The 21281-nt window shown below is 42.8% G+C and overlaps 1 protein-coding gene across 1 annotated transcript in view; it reads left to right on the top strand.

Moving 5' to 3' along the window:
- LOC116327245 (alpha-tectorin-like) overlaps window positions 1–17555 on the top strand; it is a 91747-nt gene extending 74192 nt beyond the window's left edge. Inside the window, exons 2-10 of the mRNA XM_039605714.1 lie at window positions 10244–10331; window positions 10443–10505; window positions 13431–13630; window positions 13740–13871; window positions 13965–14152; window positions 15700–15851; window positions 15953–16198; window positions 16281–16443; window positions 17469–17555. Of these exons, the coding sequence (XP_039461648.1) occupies window positions 10244–10331; window positions 10443–10505; window positions 13431–13630; window positions 13740–13871; window positions 13965–14152; window positions 15700–15851; window positions 15953–16198; window positions 16281–16443; window positions 17469–17555 (1319 nt within the window). The remainder of the gene's footprint in view (window positions 1–10243; window positions 10332–10442; window positions 10506–13430; window positions 13631–13739; window positions 13872–13964; window positions 14153–15699; window positions 15852–15952; window positions 16199–16280; window positions 16444–17468) is intronic.
- Window positions 17556–21281: the final 3726 nt, after the last annotated feature.

The following is a 21281-nucleotide window of genomic DNA, read 5'->3' as shown; positions in this document are numbered from 1 at the left end:
AACACTGGCTGATGATGAAATACAGTCAGCTGGCATGGTGACACTGCCAGTATTAACCTGCAGGCTGGACTGGGACAAAAAATCGGGCATTTTGACTAGAGACCGGCCCACCAGGTATTAAAGCCATAAAGCCTTTGAATGAAAAGAAACGCTGTTGTGACAGTGATGTACACTGTCTTTTTGGTATATGTATGATTTCTATACAATTTACATCAGATAAAAACTTTGTTCGCAAGATTCAGATAATTATTTAATAAAAGCTAGATATTTTAAATGAGAATAAGAAAGAAAAGTATTTCTTTGTGCCCCCCTTTCTCTGTTAATGCCCTACCTGGCCCCCTGGCAAAACTTTGCTAGACTCGCCCCTGCACAGTTACCAGCTGTCAGCTACGTAGAAAAGGATCCTGGTGTTATTTGTCTCTCAGAAACAGTTCATAACTTCCCTTCAACTCATTCATGTCACCTAAAAGGTAAACCTGTTTCTCCATCACCTGTTCAGCTCTGATGATTCAGTAAGGACATCTCCTGGTTTCATCTTCATGTTTCCCTCTCACCACATATCCAAACCGATATCATGACCAGCAGCTTTTACAGCTGTGGCTCCAGCAAACATCAGCTGATACTAGAAATTAATATTAAATAAATTCTAACAACTGCTGATCAAGCTTAAACGTGCTGCTGTTGTTTAGCGCGACATCCGCTGCTTTCCTCTTTCTGGCGCAAAGTGGGCGATAAACAAACACGAGAGAAAAGCCGATCAACTGATCACTGATCAGTTTCATGATTGAAGTAGGAACAGGAGAGAGAGGGGGAGAGAATGAGAGAAGAAGAGGCAGCTGTGCAGCATAAAGACAATAACTCCAGCTTTGTGTCTTTTTTTCATTCTAGCTAAAGTACGGGACAAACTTCGTCTCTTCTCAGCTCAATACGAAACGCTTAATATTTTCTCTGAATGAGGGACCATTCCATTTTTTAAGGAGCCGTTGGCAACTCTACTAACTAACCTGTAAGGTGAACTAGTAAGGTGAATTTATGAATATGAATAAAGTTCACAATCAGTAACATCATAGCACCCACCCAGCTGTATAGAAACTCCATCATGCTAGCTAGTACACAGTAAGCGTTATTGTAACTGACTGTAAAAAGTCAGCACAACGAAAATAAACTCCACCTAAACTTGGTTTATATCTGACCCAGATAGACTGCAGGTCATAACTTCTTACCTGAAGTTTAGTTCACCTGACGCTCGGACCGGCGGCTACCTCGGGTCTCTGCTCCTCCTGCCTCCCCTTTCCCTCATTCACCTGCTGGCCTCTGTGGAAGCTCCGCCACAGCCACCACCAAACAACTGAGTTATTTTTACACATCGGCCAGCATCTGGCCAATCCACCACCTCTCATTGTTCATGCCGTTACAAAAAAAATAAATAAATAACTCATCAGCCCACCGGGCAAATGCCCAGTATGCCTGATGGCCAGTCCAGCTATGTTAACCTGCAACCAAATCTGCAGCTCATTTTCTTTTGCCGAAAAATTGTTTTCTGCGGCAACATCTTGAAGCCGATGCTGCATTCACTTACACTCGGATATCTGAGCTTCACTGTGAAAACATAATCGTACATTTGATATTTGATTAAGTGTGCCTATGCCAAGAGGCACACTTATTACTATTCGTCGGATTTATTATTATTATTATTATTATTATTATTATTATTCAGTTTATTACTATTCGTCGGATTTATTATTCTTATTATTAAGTGTGCCTATGCCAAGAGGCACACTTATTACTATTCGTCGGATTTATTATTCTTATTATTAAGTGTGCCTATGCCAAGAGGCACACTTATTACTATTCGTCGGATTTATTATTAAGTGTGCCTATGCCAAGAGGCACACTTATTACTATTCGTCGGATTTATTATTATTATTATTATTATGATAGCCGGCTAGCTAGCTAGCGCCGCTAGCGCCCCTTCGTGAAAAAGCACCCGGGCTTGGCTTACAGTGAGGCGGCTGAAACTCGTTTCACCACCAACAGTTTGTGTTTTAGCTGGACTTATTTTTCGTTTATATGGGCCGATGATGCTGGAAACCGAAGGCAGGAGCGTGAGGTGAACTGAATTTCAGGTAAGAAGTTATGAACTGCACTCTATTTGGGTCAGATATAAACCGAGTTTAGGTGTAGTTTATTTTCGTTGTGCTGACCTTTTACAATCGTACTGCGTGCTAGCTAGCACGACGGGAGTTTCTATACAGCTGTGTGCGCGCTAAGTTACTGACGTTGAACTTTATTTTATTCATAAGGGTTAGTTCGTGAGAGTTGCCGTACAAACGGAATCGTCCCACATTCAGAGAAAATATTACGATTTATTCTGTCGTTACGAAGCCTCCCCTGTCATTCTCTCGCCTGTTGAAACTTCAATCATGAAACTGATCAACAATCGGCTTTTCGGTCTTGTTTATCGCGCTAAACAACAGCAGCACGTTTAAGCTTGATCAGCTGTTGTTAGAATTCATTTGATTTTAATTTCTAGTATCAGCTGATGTTTGCTGGAGCCACAGCTGAAAAAAGGGCTGGTCCAAACCAGGAGATGTCCTTACTGAATCATCAGAGCTGAACAGGTGATGGAGAAACAGGTTTACCCTTTAGGTCACAGGTGTCGAAGTCCAGGCCTCGAGGGCCGGTGTCCTGCAGGTTTTGGATGTGACCTTGATCCAACACAGCTGATTCAAATGGCTAAATTACCTCCTCAACATGTCTTGTAGTTCTCCAGAGGCCTGGTAATGAACTACTCATTTGATTCAGGTGTGTTCACCCAGGGTGTTATCTAAAACCTGCAGGACACCGGCCCTCGAGGCCTGGACTTCGACACCCCTGCTTTAGGTGACATGAATGAGCTGAAGGGAAGTTATGAATTCTGAGAGACAAATAAACACCAAGCTCCTGTTTTTGTGTAGCTGACAGCTGGTAACTGTGCAGGGGCGGATCTACCAAAGCTTTTGCCAGGGGGCCAGGTAGGGCATTAACAGGGAAATGGGGACACAAAGATATACTTTTCTTTCTTACTCTCATATAAAATATTTAGCTTTTTATTAAATAGTTATCTGCATCTTACAACCAAAGTTTGTATAATAATACACAAGATTGGCTGTAGACCATTGTTAATCATTCAGAACACTGTGTAAAAATAACAAAAAACAAAAAGTGAATGCGAAAGTGCATAAATATTTATTTTATGTGTTTGATGTGTGTGGCGGGGCATGGTCTGCAGTGCCGCTGCAGGGGAGGTGGACCCACCTGAGTGGCATCTGCAATCACACCTCTCGGGCGTAGTCTGTGCTCTCTCGGCTGTTTTTTGGGTGTGTGTCGGGCTGTGAGTTGAAAAGCTACAGCCGGCTGTGTGGGTACACCAACCATGTGTGAAAAGTGGTCCATAACGTAATGCTTCAAAGCGTGTTCATGCAAACATTGTCGGGTCTGGCGTGGTACAATGGGACTTCTGCTCATGAACCTGTGTGCACAGCATCTGCAAATCGGGGCTGTACAAAGTCACTTCATCTTTACCCAAAACTGTAAGCTGTCATCTGTGAAGCATGAGCGGTGTTTGTTTTTACCATAGTTCATGGTGGAGAATGGCTGCTCTTCTGAGTTTTGCCCTTAGCAGCCGTATGAATGGCAAACTACACTTAAAATTTCTTCCGAAATTTTCGCTTTCTAGTTGAATTTTATTGTTTTAGCTTCGGGGTGGCACCTGGGGTGGCCAGTCTGGTTGGGGGGGGGGGTTGCCTGTGCCCCCCCAGGCCACCCCGCTGGACACACCACTGACCCTAGGCACGCATGCCAGCGGGTTAACTGATGGCACGACTATAGCTGGACTGGCCATTGGGCATACCTGGCATTTGCTCGGTGGGCCGATGATTTTTGTTTTTTTTGTAACGATATAAACAATGAAAGGTGGTGGATTGGCCAGATGCTGGCCGGTGTGTAACAATAACTCAGTTGTTTGGTGGTGGCTATGGCGGAGCTTCCACAGATTCAGTAACATTAGTAAGTGGTGGAGGCCAGCAGGTGGATGAGAGAAAGGGGAGGCAGGAAGAGCAAAGACCCGAGGCGGCCACCGGTGTTCCAGATCAACTGGCGTTTAGATCAACTGGCGTTGGTCGAACAGATGTGTGGCAGTCTTGCGTTTCAGGAGCTGCTACCGACAAACCAGCAAAAAAAACGCCAAATGTGTCATCTGTGACACTTGTGAGGTTATCTCAAACACACTCCGTCAGTCTTGATGCCGTTGAACAACAAAATGTTTAAAAATGACGTCGCGCATGGTGATATCCTCATGGGCGACGCGATCGCGAAAACGGCAAACAATTAATACCACGCCGGTGTTGTTCACAGGACAGGAAGAGTAAACGATCGGGAGACTCTTGTCGTCGTTATCGTCCCCGTCGCACGTTTTATTTCTCTGGTTTCAGCATTTTTGCTTCACTTGCTGCACTAAAGCGTGCAGTTTACTTTGTGTGCACTAACATGGACTCGAGTCAACCAGCACCAGCTCTGGCCAAGTACCACAGCCTACAGCCAGATCAACTTGTGACACACATCTGCACCACGTTTGAATTCGTTTCATGCACAATACATTTGTACCTTTCAATTGTGTCTGTTTGTGCGTCATGCAAATAAACCTTTGAAAAGAATGAAATGATATCATATATTTATTGTGGCCTACATTTGTACAAAATTCCAAATTATATACACAATCTAAATCTAAAGAAGGGCATCAAAAGAGCCAAACACCATTACAAAAAGAAGGTAGAAGAACACTTCTCCAACTCCAACCCCCGACGCATGTGGCAAGGACTCCAGACCATTACAGACTACAGGACCACCAAACCCTCCCCCACATCCTCTGATGCCTCTTTCCTCAACGAGCTCAACAACTTTTAAGCTTGTTTTGAGCGAGGGAACCCCACAACCACAACCAAAGCAGACACGACGCCAGAAAACCAACCTCTGACTCTCTCCCCCACTGATGTAGGAGCGATGCTGAGCAGGATCAGTGTCCACAAGGCTGCAGGTCCTGATGGCATCCCCGGGCGTGTTCTCAGAGCGTGTTCTGGGGAGCTTGCAGGAGTGCTCAAAGACATATTCAATCTGTCCTTGGCCCACGCTGTGGTACCGGCCTGCTTCAAATCCACCTCCATCGTCCCGATACCCAAAAACTCCAACCCAACTAGCCTCAATGACTACCGCCCAGTAGCACTCACCCCCATCATCACTAAGTGCTTAGAGCAGCTGGTCTTAGCACACTTCAAATCCTGTCTCCCCCCCACCCTGGACCCCCACCAATTCGCATACCGCCAGAACAGGAGCACAGAGGATGCAGTCTCCATCGCACTGCACTCTGTCCTCTCACACCTGGACAACAACAACACCTACGCCAGAATGCTGTTTATAGACTTCAGTTCAGCGTTCAATACAATCCACCCCTCACAACTCATCAGGAAACTGACAGACCTGGGCATCAGTTCCCTCATCTGCAAATGGTTACTGGACTTCCTGACCAACCGCCCCCAGCATGTCCGGCTGGATAACCGCTGCTCATCTACAATCACAATGAACACCGGTGTACCACATGGCTGTGTGATGGGCCCTTTCCTCTACTCCCTCTTCACCCACGACTGCAGACCTGCTGATGGTTCCAACACCATCATTAAGTTTGCAGATGACACCACGGTGATTGGCCTCATCAGTGACAATGATGAGACCGCCTACAGGGAGGAGGTGGATTGTCTGGCTGAGTGGTGCGACACAAACAACCTGCTGCTTAACACTGAGAAGACTAAGGAGCTCATCGTGGACTACAGGAGGAATGCTGACCCACATCCACCCATCCACATTAAGGGGACGGCTGTGGAGCGTGTGAACAGCTTCAAGTTCCTGGGAGTCCACATCTCCGAGGATCTCATCTGGACGACCAACTGCTCCAAGCTGGTCAAGAAGGCTCACCAGCGCCTCTTCTTCTTGAGGACTCTGAGGAAGAACCACCTCTCCTCAGACATCCTGGTGAACTTCTATCGCTGCACCATCGAGAGCATCCTGACCAACTGTATAACAGTCTGGTATGGGAACTGCTCTGCCTCGGACCGGAAGGCGTTGCAGAGGGTCGTGAAAACTGCCCAGCGCATCGCCGGAGCACCACTTCCTGCCATAAAGGACATCTACAGGAAGCGGTGTCTGAAAAGGGCTGGGGAAATCATCAAAGACCCCAGTCACCCATCACATGGACTCTTCACCCTCCTGCCCTCTGGGAGGTGCTACAGGAGCCTCCGGACTAAGACCACCAGGTACCGGATAAGCTTCTTCCCCACAGCTGTCAGACTCCTGAACTCTGCCTCCTGACATCTGACCCACGTTAAACTCATGGTCTGAACATACACACACCCACACACAATGGACAACTGTACCCTCAAACACACAATAATAACATGGACTGAACCACCACTCACAACCACTAGCACTTTATATAGCCTCTGTAGAAATTATCCACTGATCTTAACTGCACTACTGTATAGTTCTGTGTAAATAATCATTCTGTACATACAATAATTTTTAATCTTACAACTGTTTATAACTTGCATAGTTCACATTTCTGTATAACTGTATATCTCATATTTCTGTATAGTTTTTTATTTCATATTCTGTATAGGTTTTTTTTTCATATTTATATCCTGTACATAGCTTGTACTCACTACAGCCTGTACATACTTATAGTTATAGCATATTCATAACATACTTCATACCGTGTACATTATAACATACCATAATAGACCCATTTCTGTAATATACTTACATATCTATATTATTGCTAATATATATTGTAATATATCTATATCACGGCTAAAGCACTTCTGGATGGATGCAAACTGCATTTCGTTGCCCTGTACCTGTGCATGTGCAATGACAATAAAGTTGAATTCTATTCTATTCTATTCTATTCAAAGTCATAGAAATCACCACTCCAATTGGTCATCATGATTTTAATATTCTCTTTTTCCATAACAATGAAATATGCCTTGGACAAATATGACACATCAATAGTTCATTGGTGTTGTCACATCACATCCTGTAAGCATCTTCTGTCTGTGTCTTTTCTCTGGAAATGAATATTTCCAGGCAATATAGGCAATCCATCAACATGGCTGGAGAGTTGGTAGTTATATACAGTCTGTATAAGTGTGGTTAATCTAATGAACATTTGTAAGGAGATGGCAGTTACTGTGAATTCACAGCAGTTACACAGTGATTAGTAATAAACAGAGCCAGTGAGAGTGAGTGGATTGAAGAAAATCAGTGACTCAACTGTGTCGATTGGTTTGTCATCTGTTTTTGCACAGCTGCCTCTTCCCCTCTCATTCTCTCCCCCTCCCTCTCCTGTTTCTTCTTCAATCATGAAACTGATCAATGATCAGCTGATCGGCTTTTCTCTCTTGTTTATTTATCGCCCACTTTGCGCCAGAAAGAGGAAACCGCTGGATGTGGCGCTAAACAACAGCAGCACGTTTAAGCTTGATCAGCTGTTGTTAGAATTTATTTAATATTAATTTCTAGTATCAGCTGATGTTTGCTGGAGCCACAGCTGTAAAAGCTGCTGGTCATGATATCGGTTTGGTTATCTGGTGAGAGGGAAACATGAAGGTGAAACCAGGAGATGTCCTTACTGAATCATCAGGGCTGAACAGGTGATGGAGAAACAGGTTTACCTTTTAGGTGACATGAATGAGTTGAAGGGAAGTTATGAACTGTTTCTGAGAGACAAATAACACCAGGATCCTTTTCTATGTAGCTGACAGCTGGTAACTGTGCAGGGGCGGCTCTAGTTTTGTCGTTAACAGGGAGAGGGGGGCAAAAAGAAATATTTTTCTTTGTTATGTCATTTAAAAACTTTGAATAAATAATTATCTGAATCTTACAACAAAAGTGGTCATCTGATTAAATGTATAGATATTGATATTGATATTAGATATTAGCTGACAGGTTTGCAGTCAACAACTATGATTTTTTTGATTTATGCTACACTGTTTTACCCGCAAGCTCTTTCTTGTTTTGACATGAATTCAGTCATTGTATCTGTTCTGGTTTTATGATTATTATTTCAATCAATCAATCAATCAATCAATCAATCAATCAATCAATCAATCAATCAATCAATCAATCAATCAATCCAAGCTTTATTCGCCACATGCAGGTTGCCCTGCAGTGAAATGGGACACCCCCCGACCTTACACACACAACACAGACATCACATGGGGATACAAGTCGGAGATCGGTAGCGTTACAGAAAAAAACACTGAAATGTACACTACAATGGGAAGTACAAGAGGAAAAAAAAGAGACCTCTACTCATGCTGGGCTCCTATGGGAGGACAGCATGAGAACCGGAAACAAAAAAACTCCTCTGCACAAAAAAGCACATAAATGTCCACAACACAACATTATGAAGGACATGACAAGCCACAGGGTTGGGTGGGGGGTGAGGAGTAATCCGAAGCGAACACAGCAGCCGCCCTGCCCAGCGCTACCATTCCAGCGCGGGCTCAGACCCGCCGTGTTCCCCCGCAGCAAACAAGCATTGAAGGCGTTTGGAAAGGGAGGGGGGATGAGTGTGTGCATATCAGTGTGTGTGTATGTGTGTGTGTGTCCAGATTTACAAAATAATACAGATGTTTATTTATAGTTCAATTTGGGAGGCCTTTTTGACATTTACAGGCATTATATTTGAACCTTTTTTAATAGATTTACCAAATTTATTTGTGATTAGTCTGTCTCTGCATTTCCAAAACATTAAATGAAATCCTACGGACATCAAAAAATTATGGCATTTCTTGAATTTTTTTTCTAACGCAACTATTTAAGAGCCCATGAAGCTTGGACAATAAATATTTCCACCTTCTTTTCTAAAACCACATATACACAATCGAAAAATTACAATAATATTAATATTATAAACAAACGTTTGTGTTAGTAAAATTGGACATAAATTGTATCTTAAGATATTTTAATGAGATAATGATTTAATTTAATATTAGCTGCATGAAGAGAATTAAAATCGATAATACTGAACTTGTTCAAAATTTTCCAGTACCCAGTTCCATCCACTGGCTGTAAGGATCAATCTTTCCACCCCAGCAAACAGTAAACGACACAACAAAAAATGCCCAAACAGGTCTGCTTCATACCACCTGTCACTGACTTCTGGTCATTTCTGCAAAAGAAAATGTAGATCATGTGCTGAGATATGTTAAAATGTTAGCTTAAAGAAAATCCAAGAGACCAGTCCTTTCCAGAGGTTATATCATCCATACTAAAAGTGTGACCATGGTTAGATATTCATATATGCATCTCTTGAACTTAAAACTTCCAAAATCCAGAAGACTTGTAGAGCTGATACTAAGACACCCTTTCCCCTTTGTTTTTTTTTAAGAATTTCTACCTGTGGTGCCCAGTGTGTTGGCCTCAACCTGCACTTTGATGGGGCCCACTGTCATCGACGTTCACGGTCATAATAACTCCATCCAGGATCGCTGTGCGTACTCTCTGTTCTCGACTCCGTCACTCCCAGACTTCCATGTTCTGGGGAAGTTCAGGGACCGGCGTCGTAAAGATGTGAGCTTTTTGGACAGTGTGACGCTGCGTGTGGACGGGCATGACATTCACCTGGAACAAGGTGGGAGAGTTCAGGTAAGCGACCTACAGCCACAGTTCATGTGTCAGAGTGGAGTCTGATCCAAAGTCCTCCCTCATCCTCTGCTGTGTCTCCTCTCATCTTTCTTCTCAGGGCTGTTAGAAGCAGTTCTTTCAGAGCTGCTGAACTCAGTGGTTGTTGCTGTGAAATCAGCCTGTTTGTGTGTTTGACATGTTTCACTCTGTGTTTCCTCCACTTTGTCTCTGCTGTGATGCAGCTGGACGACTCCACGCTGACCCTCAGCAGCTCACCTCAGCTGGTTCATGGTGTGCAGCTCTCTAAGGACCAAACTGGAGTCACTGCCAAGCTGTCGCTCTCCAAACTCAATATCTCTGTCTTCCTTGATGGCTACACCGCACAGATCCACTTAGAAGGTACAGAAGATAAGGTTTAATTCATGTAATGTAAACTGTAAACTGTGCTGTTATTTATTGAGCTGCTGTGTTCGTCCAGTTTGAATATTGATGCTGATCTGACTCATTCTGTCCTGATCCTGTGCAGGACCTGCTGGTTCATCTGTGGAGGGTCTGTGTGGAAACTCCAGCAGGTCTCTGAGTGACCTGAGACTCTCTGAGTACAGCTCCACCAGGTAAGACCTCATCACAAGCTCACAGTCCCTCTGACTGCTGCTGCTGATGATGTTGCAGATATTCTGTGTTTGTATGAATGAGCCTGACCTTTGTTGTTTGTCGCCCCCTAGCTGTGAGATGCAGTACAGTGAGCCTGCTGACAGCACGATCAACTGCACCAGTGTGACTGAACGGTGAGCAGACTGATCCACACAGCAGGAAACATCTGTTAAATTGTTGGATATATAACTTTTTTGGCAGTAACCTTGTGTACTTCTTTAGAAGTTTGCCTTTGCAGACCACCACATTAAATGCCACACTTAAGACTTGTATCACTCCCTCCAGTTAATACACGACACCACGGTTCTTCATTCACAGATGGATTTATTCTTCCGTCACACTTCTCCTCCGAAACACCATAAAATCCACCGTCAAACTGTCATTACATAAAAGTACAGAATGACCAAACATAAATATTAAAAATAAACATTTAACCCAAGTTAACAAATACGTGATAAACAAACACAGTTAACATACCTCGCTGGCTGCATGTAACCGTGAGGGAATGAGTCCGCTTCAGGAACAAAAACTTAACGAAAATAATTCCCAATTTCTTCTTCTTCTTCTTCTTTACAGCTTTCTTTTACTTTAAAACAGCTTATTTATTCCTTCTTGTGACTTAGTTAATTTATAGCTTAGCTTCTTTTGCACATGCTTTTTGACTTCCCTTTAAGTCACTTAAAGGGGCCTGTGCGCAACACAGAATGAAACTAAGTTCCTACCCCAAAATGAACAACAATAAATAAAGGAAATAAATAACATACATGAACACAATAAATTAAACAAATTGACATAATTTACATTTATGGCAGTTAAAACTTGAATGTAGTCCAGATTTATAGCATTAAGCAAAGGTGTTCAGCAAAAGTCTTGTATTAACTGTTTAGGAATTACAGATATATACACAGTTTGATGTTTTCACAGGCTCAGAAATAATTGGTTCCACTGGAAGGCATTCATGCCCATGCTATAACATTGTCCCCACTATGTGTGACTTATAATGTGGTGCTTCAGATTATGAACTATTTCTGTCCTCCAAACTTCATCATTCTGCACTGAAGTCAAAATCAGCCTTCTTGTTTGTAATTGTAACCCTTAGTTTGTTATGAATCCTCTGTATTTACATTCATGAAGGCGTCTCTTCATTGCCAATTTTGGCAATGATACTGTGGAATACACTTCACACCCACAACAGTTGTGCTGACAGATGTCAATTTTATTGGACGTTCATACAACAACCCACAGTCAGGGCAGTGCTGGTCTCAGCTTTCCCTCTTTCCATTTCTCGCCTCACCAAAAAGGAAAAAAGGCCGTCAACAGTCCAAGTGCCACCAGTTATGTTCTCACTTTCCTTGCTTTCACATTTCTGTCCAGTTCATCCCAAAACAGCTCAATGGGGTTTACGTCTGGAGTCTGTCCCGGCCACTCCATGTTTTCAAGCTTACCATCTTGTTCTTTATTCCTGATTCTGGCATAGCTTGGACTTGTGTTTTGGGTCATTATCCTGCTGTAGGATGACCAACCCCTGACCAACTAGGCCAAAGGCTGTGGCATGGCGCAGGATAAGGCTGTGGTAACTGTTTTGGTTCAGGGTCCCCCCCATTCTGTATAAGTCACCGACCCTGGATCCAGCAAAACAGCCCCAGACCATCACACTTCCTCCTTGAAACTTGATGCCACACACTGTGGAATCTTGCGCCTACTCAACAGCATACAAAAATCCAGCATAATGAAACCAGGATTTCAATTTTTGATTCATCAGTCCATTATACTCCCTTCCAGTGTTCAGTAGTCCAGTGGTTTTGTTTCATGACCCAGGCGAGCCTCTTATTCTTACGTCTTAGCAGTGGCTTTCTTGCTGCAACTCATCCTGTCAAACCTGTAGCTCGAAGTCTTCTCTTCACAGTTGAAGCTGAAACTTGGCTGCCATGACTACTATTAAGCTTGTGCTTGAAGCTGTTGTCCTTTGAGCCGCCTATCATGCAAGATGTTAACCCTCACTTGTTCTCTGATTCAGTTGTGGTATTGGGTCTGCCCGACATCTTCCTGTCACTTTGCTGCAGTTCCTGAGTGCCTTCTGATGGTGAAAGAAACTGTACTCCCTGACACCCTGTCTTTCTTTGCAATTTCTCTGAAGAAAACCTCCTTTTTAAGTGTTATGTTTAAGTGTCTCATCCATTGTTAATTGCTTTTGTTCTCACCATTTTTGTAGCAACACACTACTTTCAGCAGTATAATACTGATCAACTAATGTTCAAGAGGGTATGATACTGCAGTGATGCAGACAAAGGGGGTTGTAAGTAATCCAGAAAACTGGATCACCTGTAGGAATTTGTAGCAGCAGCTTTCAATCCTTGATCAACCTCCTCCTTCCTGCAGAACAGTTTTAAATTGTTAACCCATTTTGTGTTCCCTGAAAAAATGTCATGAAGCGGCTGTGTGCAGGCGGAGAAGCACCTAAAATGCAGACTTCACTCAAAAAGCAGCTTTATTGCTGACTCAAGGGTAAAACAATAAAAACTACACTGTGGAAGTAATAACTAAACATACAGTGAGGCACACAGGGAAACACAGCCATGAATGAGGGAGATCACGACAAGGAAAACACAGGAAAACACAAGGAAAACACAGGAAAACACAGGGCTAAAATACACAGAGGGATAAGGAGGGAACGAGAGACACAAAGGGAGCACACACCAAGGGGAAGCAAAACGGAAAACATTAACATAGGACACAGAGTGTCAAAGTAAAAACACAGACGCAGACTTGACAAGGGGATACAAACCAAGCAGTCAAGTCCCTTGAAACTGATGAATGAATGAAAACTGAAAAACAGTTCAGTCACATCTTGATTGATTTACATGATTTTATTTAACAACCATTGTGGCAGTGTAGAAGCAAAATTACAAAAACAGAGACTTCATTTAATTTTGATCTACTATTAATAACCATTAGATAGACATATGCAAGATAAGTAGTGTTTGATAAGCTATATTTAGACAAATGGTTACAGTTGATCATTTTATTGTCTTCAATTTTGTTTTCTGTGTTATGAACAGCTGTAATCTCCTGAAGGAGGCGCCCTTCTCCTCCTGTAACAGAGACATTGACCCAAAGCCCTACATAACCGCCTGCACCGACACCCTGTGCAAATATCCTGCAGTGGACGGACTCAACTGTCAGTTCCTGAAGGCCTACGCCAGAGCCTGCAGTCTACACAACCACACTCTGGATGGCTGGACATCAAAGACCAGCTGCTGTAAGACCTTAATAAGACCTTAATAAGCTCTCCTTTGTTAAAGACCTGAACTGTGGATTTTTAGAGCTCACATGTTTTCAGGATAATACATCAGTGTGTTCCTCTGTAGCCTCTGAGGCCTTCTGTCAGGACAGGATCTGCAGCGATCACGAGTTCTGCGGTGAGAAGACGGTCGGTGGTGACACTCGCTGCTTCTGTCGGGCCATTTTTGCCTCCAAGTACCAAGCAAACAACTCTTTGGGTACGACAGCTGTGACATCACCATGACAACAGGGCTGAATAATGGAGGAAAACTTCTAACTGTGATTTTTCTGACTGATATTGTGACGTTCAGGTGATCCAACAGTCTGCATGCAGGACTCTGCTTCAGTCACCCTGGTCGGTTGTCTCCTGGAGGACAAAGGCATCAACTACTCTGCCTTACACCTCAACGACCCTACTTGCAGGGGTCAAGTGGACGAGCCCACCCACATGGTGACCCTCAGCTTCAACAGCAGCAACAGCTGTGGGGCGGTGGTCACGGTGAGTTTTATCTCCTCCTCTTTACCTTCTACAAGCAGCCAAACATCTTCCAGCATCTGCTGAGCTTCTCATGCTCTGCTCTGTTTTATTTAAGAAACAAAGCAAAACAAAGAGGAAGCTGGTTAAAGTGAGTTGAAATGACTAAAAAGATGCAGCAGCAATGTAATATTTTTCTCTTGTGCATACTCATCTGCTTAAGAATTATATGGTAAGTGTTGCAAGGCTGTTGGTTTGCCAAACCTGTTTCATACGCTTTTATTATATTTATGGTAGTGTGACATCTTAACAGCTACTCAGTTAAATATTATTTAATTCCAGTTGTCCTTTATCAAAAAGCAACACTGTAAATAGCAGCTGTTTACAGAAGCCGAAAGACTGTCACATGAAAAAGATTTATTATCATTAATTAACATTTAGTGCAAGATTAATAACATTTATTATCTTAAGGTAGTTATTCTCAGAAGGGAATCACTACCTTACCGTAGTGGAGGGGTTTGTGTGTCCCAGGGATCCCAGGGGCTATATTGTTGGGGGCTTTTGTCCCCTGGGAGGGTCACCTGTGGTAAACTAGTCCTGGGTGAGGGACCAGACAAAGAGCGATTCAAAAGATCCCTATAAATAGAGCATCAAGGGAACAGTTCACCTTGTGCGCTTAGGGTTATCAGGGCCCTGCCCTGGAGTCAGGGCCATGGAGGGTGCCCGAGGGTGAATATCTAAACACGCATTGAAGCACACGGAGGAACATACAACCATGAAGCAGAACGTGTCAATGGACAGAGAGAAACAGAGGGCTTAACTACACAACACAATGACGAGTGAACAGGAAAAACATTGGAAACACAGCTGAGACAAATTAACGTAATGAGACAGAGGCAGCAAAACTAAACACACTGAAAATGGAACTTAAGACTGTCAAAATAAAATAGGAAACACAAAAATGCAAACTCACAACATGACAGAGGTCAGGCAAGGGAAACAAAACACTGACACTACAGAGGGCAAAAAAGAGTGAATGGGGAACGCGAGGGAGAGAGCGAGGGAGAAACCCGAGGTTGAGGGAGCAAGAGAGAGATATGACAGCCTTGGGAAACATGGGAATGAAACACACAAGATAGGCAGGAAGGAATGTGGAATGGCACAAGGAGGGAACAAGACAACAGGACTCACACAAACACAGACGCACAGGGAGGGACACAGAGGACAAAGACACAAGGGGAGCCTATATGTACAAGAAGCTTGTACATTTGGAATTAGATGTTGCATTGAACATGGAGAACAATTCCCAATCTCTTCATCACCTCAGAGTTATGAAAAAAGCTAATTAATTTAACAATGATATCAGGAGATATAAGTATCAGGTCAGAAATAAAAGTTGGATTGGTGCATTCCTATTTCTTTGTGTTGACCAAGTAATCATAGTAGCTAGTAAGATGTAGAAACATAACAGATCTCTGTTGATTCCTGATGTCCAGCATTAAAAATTATACACTCTATAATTTTAAAATGAACCGACTTCTTTAGCAACATCTCATTGTGTGACTCTGCAGACCAACAACAGTCAAATCATCTACAAAAACACCATCATGACCCAGAACAGCTCCTCTGACATCATCACTCGTCACGACCAAGTCTACATCGACTTCTCCTGCATCCAAACTCAGCCGGACATCAAGACTGAGACCTTCAGGATCAGAGACAGGTGTGTGGTGGCTGCTGGTTTTCTTTGAATTACTTTAAGATGTGAAGCTTCTCATGAGGTTTGTGAGTCAGAGAAAGCTGAAGTGTGTTTGTGTTCTGCAGCTCTGTGATCCAGCACATCACATCTGGAGTTTGGGATTACACTCTGACCATGAACACCTTCACCGACATCGACCGCACACGAGCTGTGGAGTCCAACACTGAGGTGCAGCTGAACCAGGAGATCTGGGTGGAGCTGAAGACTGATGGACTGGATGGAGACATGGTCGTTGTAGTGACCGACTCCTGCTGGGCCACAGACCAGCCATCACCCGACAGCACTCCGAGATACGACCTGATCATAAACGGGTGAGACAGACTCAGAGAGTCATGTGGTTTTGATCTCTCTCATGGACTCCTGAACAAAGTGTGTTTTCCTGTCTGTGAGCAGCTGTGCCAACCCTGCTGACCAGACTGTGCAGGTGGAGGAAAACGGACTGGGAACCTCCAACTACTTCTCCTTCAACATGTTCGAGTTCACTAGAGGCTCTGGTGAAGTCTACCTGCACTGCAAACTCCACCTGTGCCCTAAACAGGAGTACAGCTGCCTCCCGGTACAGCATTCTGCTAACACACTAGCAGCATGTGTTAAGCTCTATCAAAAAATACCAAATTTGCATCTCAAAGCTTTATTATTGCTACCCAATTGTTATTTGCATGTAACTACTCCTACATTACTGAATTTTAAAGATGTATTGATCTACCCACAGGCAAATTCAATCTCTAAAATTCTTCCACGGCTTTGATGTTTGCGTCACATAGTGAGGAATGATGACCCAAATGCAGCTCAGTAGGCAGACAACATACATAACATAAAGCGCTTCATTAATGGCTGTACATTTTTACTGAATCCACAGTAACAATGAAATAAGGAAAGGTTAACAGACAATTCCAAACTGGAACTACTAGATATCCATAGACACAATGATTGCAATCTGAGGACTCACCACTCTTCCCACATTTTCGATCAAAGCTGTCAGCCTTGTGGCCCCTTTCTTCAATTTCTGATAAACCAGGGCCAAGCCAGCTCCGATCAGGAAGAGCCCCTTTATCATGGTGCTGAATAGGTAGATGTCTTCGATGTCCTCAATAGATAGTTCCGCTAGGCACATGATGCACCACTTCTGCCACCCATCCATCGTGTATCCGGAAGGAAAGTCCCTCCAGGGCACGCAGGCACTCCCAATCCTAGGCTTCTCGTTGAGAAGAGGGTGTCAAGTGCATTAAGGGACCAGCTGATCAAAGCCATAGTTCTTCTTTAGGTTTTAGAGAACAAGAGTGAGAATGAGAGGCTCTCTCGGGGTTACAGTGAGACAAGACCAGACAAGGACATAGAAGCAGCAGCAGGGAAGATAAGGGTAAGGAGAGGGTGAAAGATGCATCCGCCTCCTCCAATAGCCAGAACAAAAAAGAAGGGAAGTAAAACTTATACAAAACACTGGACACTGGGAATTAAACTGGTCCAATTAAGGGATTCTGACACAAAAGCTATAATGTTTGTTCTCAGCAGATTCAGTCCTAAATGAAAGGATCTGTGTTGATCTTCTAAAGTCTGGACTTTGTCTCTCTTTGTCTTTAGACTTGTCCTGCAGCTGCTCGCAGACGCAGATCTGCCAGGTCCAGATATGAAGGTGAAGCCTTCATCAGCATGGCCTGGACTCATTAGGTAAGACACAGTTTGTTGCTTTAGGTGACATCATTCTGAGACCTGTGCTAATAGTTAGTGCAGTTTAATAGCAAGGTGATTCAGGCAAAGAAAAGCTGCCAATAAATTCAACAAAAACATGTCAAACCTCACCGATAAAGGCTGAAAGAAAAACTACTGAAATATTACTGATTCTATCTGAACTGTGATGTCATGTTCTTGCATTGCGTTAAAGCAAATCTAATGTTATTGTTCCCATTAAAAGTCTATACACTTGCCATCTGATGAGTTTGATATTCTAAGTGAGTGAAATGTCCTGGTTGGTCGTCTGAAGCCTCACAGTCCAGGATCAGGGTGAAGGTCCATCTCAAAGACTGATGATGAGCAGATAAGAGGAAGAAGTGGGAAATGATTGGTTGAAAAGAAACCAAAGGGATGTGACAGAGAGGATGGTTGTTCAGCAGTCACACCATGGTCTGGTTTATCTTCTCAGTGACTTGGACTGACTGACAGGCTGCCGCCCTCCACGTTGATCGCTGACTTTTGATTGGTCCTGATCTGGATCCTGGATATGTAAAAGATCAAGCTCAATCCTGGCTGCAGTAAGGCTGTGTAAATCAGCTGTAGATGATTATACACCTGATATGTAACAATTTAATAATAACTTGGTGAAGGGAAGTGTGTTTTTTTGTAATCAACCAAGCCCTGCAGGTTGTCAAATGTATTAGATTTGCTACTAACGAGTTGTTTGGCGTGTGACCTCCTAAATACATACAAATCTTTGGTCACAGGTCCCACACATCCACAGGCAGTAATGCCATAGAAGCATTTCTACTTCTCAAGCTGTTTTAGGTGAAGATATTTTTATCTATTTGACAGGAAAATGAAAGGATGGGAGGAGAGTTTAAGAAAACATAGATTGGGGGCACTAAGTGCTTTATAGGTAATTGATTCTTTACAGGGTGAATCACTGAAAGGGGTATAGTATAATTTATTTTCTTGCTCTTGGTTTTCTAGCTGCCTTTTTGTTTCAGTGTGATTGGGTGTGGGTTGAGTTCTGATTTTTGCCTTTAAGTAATCATTAAAGTAATATAAGGGAAATAAGAGGGCAGAAAGCTTTTTCTAAAGTGTCTAAAGTTCAAATTTGCTGATCAAAACTATCACTGGATTCACCAAAAAGTGGAGAAAACAGCTTGAGTGTTTGAGAGAGAAGTGTCTTGGAAATTTTAAATAAACTGCAAACACCTGGTGAGCATCCTTTTGAAGTGGGTTTAATTACATGATGCAATATGGAGAGAACGCTCTGATTAAACACCAAAGTGGTCTCTAACGGTGGCTGCTGCCCTGACATCTTTCATACACACAGAGACAAAAACATTCCACAACTCTTACATACTGCTCCATCTCACGGGGGGCCTATGCCTTTACCTTCAGCTTGATCCTTGGAGCCTTCCACTCAGAGAGAGAGTATTACAACTATGTTTTTCACTTGGCCTTTATTCCCATTTGTTAGCCCAAGTTTAAAAAATTTTGGGGGTAAGACATAATGGGGGTTATCAAATCAAATCAAATCAAAGTTTATTTATATAGCACATATTAAAACAACAGTGTTGACCATAGTGCTTCACAGTCAGTCAAAACACAAGACAATTAAAACAAACAATAAAATAGGACAACAAACAATAGGTAACAACACAATAAGCTAAAATCAGCCAACTAGTTAGAATCAAAGGCCAAAGTAAACAGATAAGTTTTAAGACGAGCTCTAAAAGACTGGATAGACTCGGCCATACGAATATGTACAGGGAGGTTATTCCACAGTCTAGGTGCCACGATCGCACGATCGTTATGTACAGACTTAAAGTGCTCTAGAGTTTTCACCAGACGCTCAAATGTCGTCAGTGTTGTCCGTTGGTGAGTTTGCTTTTCGTGCAAGTTTTCAGGTCCTTATACAGTTGCCAAGCATGTTTAGGACCAGGATTCTTTAAATTTAAACTCCCAGTCGCTAGAAGCCATATTATCTCCTCTTCTTATGTAAAGGAAGATCCTATGTACTCCCTGGTAAAGGAGGTAATAAAGGAAGCATTATAGCTCCTTTCCTGAGTATTTGTAGAGTCTGAATGGGTCTCATTAAGGTTGCCATGCTCAGTGGATATTGAAAAGTCAGAGTGGACCCTGGGCAAAAATTCAACAAAAACATTACTGTTTAAATTCAAACATCATTTTTATTTTAGTAACAATACTCTGATTACAAAGTGTTTGTACTGTAACTGGTAGCATCTACATTGTCTACTATCAAATTAACAGCTGGTGACCCAGCTCTCAATCCTATTGTGATTATTCTAAGTCAGAAGGAATGGCTTACATCTAGGAATTGAGTTGCAGGAGACCGTTTATTTTACCATGCAATTTGAGCGTACATGAGGATACATGAGGAATAGGTAAACTGTGGTTTCTGCAGAAAGAAAGATAAACCTATTACAATATAAATAAAGAATACAAGTCAACTTAACTGTGACAGAAATATAATGTAAACAACTCTTAAATGCCCCACAAGATGGCACTCCAATGCAATTATCCCTGTTCAGGCAGTCATGCCACCAATTAACCTTGGTACACCAAGAATGTTTCCATACGCTTTATCAAAACAACATTAAACAGCGAAAGAAATAATAGAATCAGCAAATATCAAATATTCCGCAAATTTAAGAGGTAATGACTAGTAAGTCTAATATACATCACAGTAGGAAACATAGGTAGTATGGTCAAACTCACATTCACCTGATGTACACGAGTCTAAACAAATAAAGAACAGGCTAAAAGGTGTCAGATGCATTGTGTTTTCGTACAGGCTTGGAATATTGTTGAAAATATACAATCATATTGTGGTGTGTGTAATATATGTAGAAACTGGTCAACTGAAAACAAGTGTTAAAAAAGGAATTCTATAAATGAATGAGCTTGTTATACAGTGAGAGTCAATGAGGACCTGTGGTTAATGGGCTTCTCTCTTTTGTTCCATGCTCACTTACATTATAGCTCAAAAATCAACACTAATGAAGGTTGTAACGGCGGTTTGGCGAGGAAGGAGTGGCTAGCAGCTCCAGCGGCATGTGGCATGGAGGTTAGCTGGACAACTTGGAGGCCAGTCAGATAGACAGAACAACATACTTTTATTTGGCATTGACAGAACAAGACCATACAAGCCAGGTCTCCGAGGCTCTACACTATTCGTACATACATGTGCCGGGGTGAGGTAGTCGCCGGCACCAGCCCATTAAAATGGTAAGGTCTCTCTAAAACAGATGCACAGAGAGCAGCATGCGCAACTGTAATGGCTATTGCTGCACTCACTCTACCAGACTCTCCAATTACTACAATAATGGGACGACGCCCCACTAGCCGTGCTATGTCCTAATAAGGGGTGTTACAAGGTCCTGGGCTTCCACATCACAGGGCAATCCCCAAATCCAGGCAGCTCCAAAGCTTCACTCCCAAGAACATGAAACAGCTCTGTGCTCTTTAGCAAGGGTCTCTCCAGCAGAATTCACACACAACAAAACAAGAGGTTTTCCACACAAAAGCAAAAAGCACAATCATAGAGGTAAAGAAGCCAGGCTTCACTAACTCATTACACGTCCACAATCCAGCAAAGACTGAAGGTCTACCACTGCCTTAAATATTGACCATACGAGGAGTAGGTGAGTGAATTACTCCATGTGTATGGAAGCAGAAGCCGGGAATCAG

The sequence above is a fragment of the Oreochromis aureus genome, linkage group 3 (genome assembly GCF_013358895.1).
Source record: "Oreochromis aureus strain Israel breed Guangdong linkage group 3, ZZ_aureus, whole genome shotgun sequence".
NCBI classification, from domain to species: domain Eukaryota; kingdom Metazoa; phylum Chordata; class Actinopteri; order Cichliformes; family Cichlidae; genus Oreochromis; species Oreochromis aureus.
This window is presented reverse-complemented; position numbering and strand designations above follow the sequence as displayed.